Source organism: Neophocaena asiaeorientalis, unplaced genomic scaffold (assembly GCF_003031525.2).
Source record: "Neophocaena asiaeorientalis asiaeorientalis breed wild unplaced genomic scaffold, Neophocaena_asiaeorientalis_V1.1 scaffold262, whole genome shotgun sequence".
NCBI classification, from domain to species: domain Eukaryota; kingdom Metazoa; phylum Chordata; class Mammalia; order Artiodactyla; family Phocoenidae; genus Neophocaena; species Neophocaena asiaeorientalis.
Window position 1 is genome coordinate 134,563 of NW_020174374.1, and position 2,666 is coordinate 137,228.

At 43.1% G+C, this 2,666-nt stretch overlaps 1 protein-coding gene across 1 annotated transcript; it reads left to right on the plus strand.

The window, feature by feature from the left end:
- The first annotated feature begins 796 nt into the window (after nt 1-796).
- Nucleotides 797-2,400, plus strand: LOC112407146 (zinc finger protein 397-like). The gene is given in 3 exon segments (XM_024756315.1): nt 797-1,158; nt 1,160-1,769; nt 1,771-2,400. Coding segments are annotated over 3 exon segments (1,602 nt in total).
- Nucleotides 2,401-2,666: the final 266 nt, after the last annotated feature.

The window sequence follows — 2,666 nt, forward strand, 5'->3', positions numbered from 1 at the left end:
GTGCAGAACACCATCCCTGAAAATCACAAAGGCACCCCTTCCTTCCTTGCTGAGCCATGTATGATAGCCCTGATATGCATAAACCACAATGTCCACCCACAGAGGAATGAAAATAGACAATGGGGTACGTATATAAAATGGAGGATTACACAACCATAAAAAAGTATGAAAAAATACCCACTAAAGCAACATGGAAGGACCTGAATTTGATCACATTCAGGATCGTAAGTTAGACAGAGAAAGACACATATCCTGGGATATCTCTTATGGGTGGGGTTTAAAACTTGACAGAAATAAACTGTACTTTACAACACGGAAACCAAGTCACAGATTAGACACCAGACACCAGAGTATGCGTACCAGAGTAAGAAGGTTGGGTGGAGTCATTGTCTAGCAGATTAGGATTCACATATGCAAACTAATATATGTAAAACAGAGTAACAGTCAGGAATAACGTTGAACTAAGTAAACTGTTCCCAACACTCTGGAATAACTTAAATGGAAAGAGCATAGAAAAGAGCAAAGGTACATATACATGTATAACACAGTCAGGTGGCTGTACAGCCAATGAAACACAACAGTGTAAATTAACTGTGTTCCCATATAATTAAAACATCAATTTAAATTAAAGGAATAGGCGCACTTCCTGTGTTTGTGGCTCGCAGCTGCAGGTTCCCGGCTCGTGCCCTGTGGCTCCTGAGCTTCGCGGAAAGAAGAGATTACTCAAAAACAATTCTGAAGTAGAGGACCCAGTTGTAGTGAGCTTTTTGCTAAGCTGTTTCAGCCCAGAACGGCTATGGAATTCAGAGCAGTTTCAAGCCCTGTACCTCCGAATTCTCAGGAACAAGAACTAACACTTGTGAAAGTAGAAGAAAGCTTTTCTTGGGGTCAGAAACTTAAGCAGAATGGGAGTACCCAATCCTGCCAGGAATTGTTTCACCAGCAGTTTTGAAAGTTTTGCTTCCAGGAGACACCTGGGCCCCAGGAGGCTCTGGGCCGACTCCAGGAGATTTGCTGTCAGTGGCTGAGGCCAGAGTTGCACACGAAGGAGCAGATCCTGCAGCTGCTGTTGCTGGAGCAGTTCCTGAGCATCCTGCCTGAGAAGCTGAAGATCTGGGTTCAGCAACACAGTCCAAAAAGTGCTGAGGAAGCTGTGACTCTTGGAGGATTTGGAGAGGGAATTTGATGATCCAGGGCAGCATGTCCCAGCTATTCCACAGGGACCAGCAGTGTCATGGATGGATCTGACATACCTTGGACCATCCCAGGAGTTAACAAACTTTGAACTCCAGCCTTTAAAGACACAGCTGAAACCCTCAGAACTTTGTCTTTCTCCCAGAAGCGATTGTGAGAACAATGGATCAGCAACAAAGAAGGACATTTCAGGAGAGAAGTCGCAAAGACTTCCCCAGAAGCCTTCATTTGGAGGAATTAGTGAACATGAAAAAGGCTGTTCAGAGTGGCAGCAAGGAAGTGCTACAGGGGAGAAATTAAGAAGATCCCCTTCCCAAGGGGGCAGTTTTAGTCAAGTAATCTTCATACACAAATCTCTAGGAAACAAAGACCATCCTGAGCCCCAGAGAAGCTTGACTCTAAATACAAACTCTATAACGTATCAGAAAGTTCCTACAGAAGAGAGACCTTACAGGTGTGATGTATGCAGGCACAGCTTCAAAGAGCATTCTGCTCTAACTCAACATCAGAAAATCCGTACTGGAGAAAAGCCATACAAATGTAGCCAGTGTGGGAAGGCCTTTAGTTTGAGGTCCTATCTATCTTATCATTCATCAGAGAATTCATAGTGGTGAGAAAGCATATGAATGTAATGAACGTGGGAAGGCCTTCAACCAGAGCTCAGCCCTCAGTAGACATCGGAAAATCCATACTGGTGTGAAAGCTTGTAAATGTAATGAATGTGGCAAAGCATTCAGTCAAAGTTCATATCTCATTATCCATCAAAGAATTCACACTGGTGAGAAACCCTACGAGTGTAATGAGTGTGGGAAAACCTTTAGCCAAAGCTCAAATCTTATTAGACCCCAGCGAATTCATACAGGAGAAAGACCTTATGAATGTAATGAATGTGGAAAAGCTTTCAGGCAGAGTTTAGAGCTGATAACCCATCAGAGAATACATAGTGGAGAGAAGCCCTATTAATGTAGTGAGTGTGGAAAAGCCTTCAGTCTGAGCTCAAACCTCATTAGACACCAGAGAATTCACGGTGGAGAGGAACTTTATCAGTGTAATGAATGCGGCAAAACCTTCAAAAGGAGCTCAGCCCTTGTTCAACATCAGAGAATCCACTCTGGGGATGAGGCTTACATATGTAATGAATGTGGGAATGTTTTCAGGCACAGATCAGTCCTCATGTGCCATCAGAGAGTACACACTGCAAAGTGACTTATGAATACAATGAATACTGTAAATACTTCAGTCAGGCTTCTATCTTTGTTAGTCAAAAGGGTTTAATTTACTTTGGAGTAAGACTCCATGGAGGTGGTTGTACAGTACTAGGTCTCGAATCAATCTGACTTTATATAGCACTTGCCAGTGCTCATGCACATTGTCCCCTGAAAGTTTTCCTGTGACTAATTAGAAGAGCAGACAGAAGAATCATTGCTTCCACCTTTCTCTTACCAGTAACAATACTCAGGAACTGCAAAAGA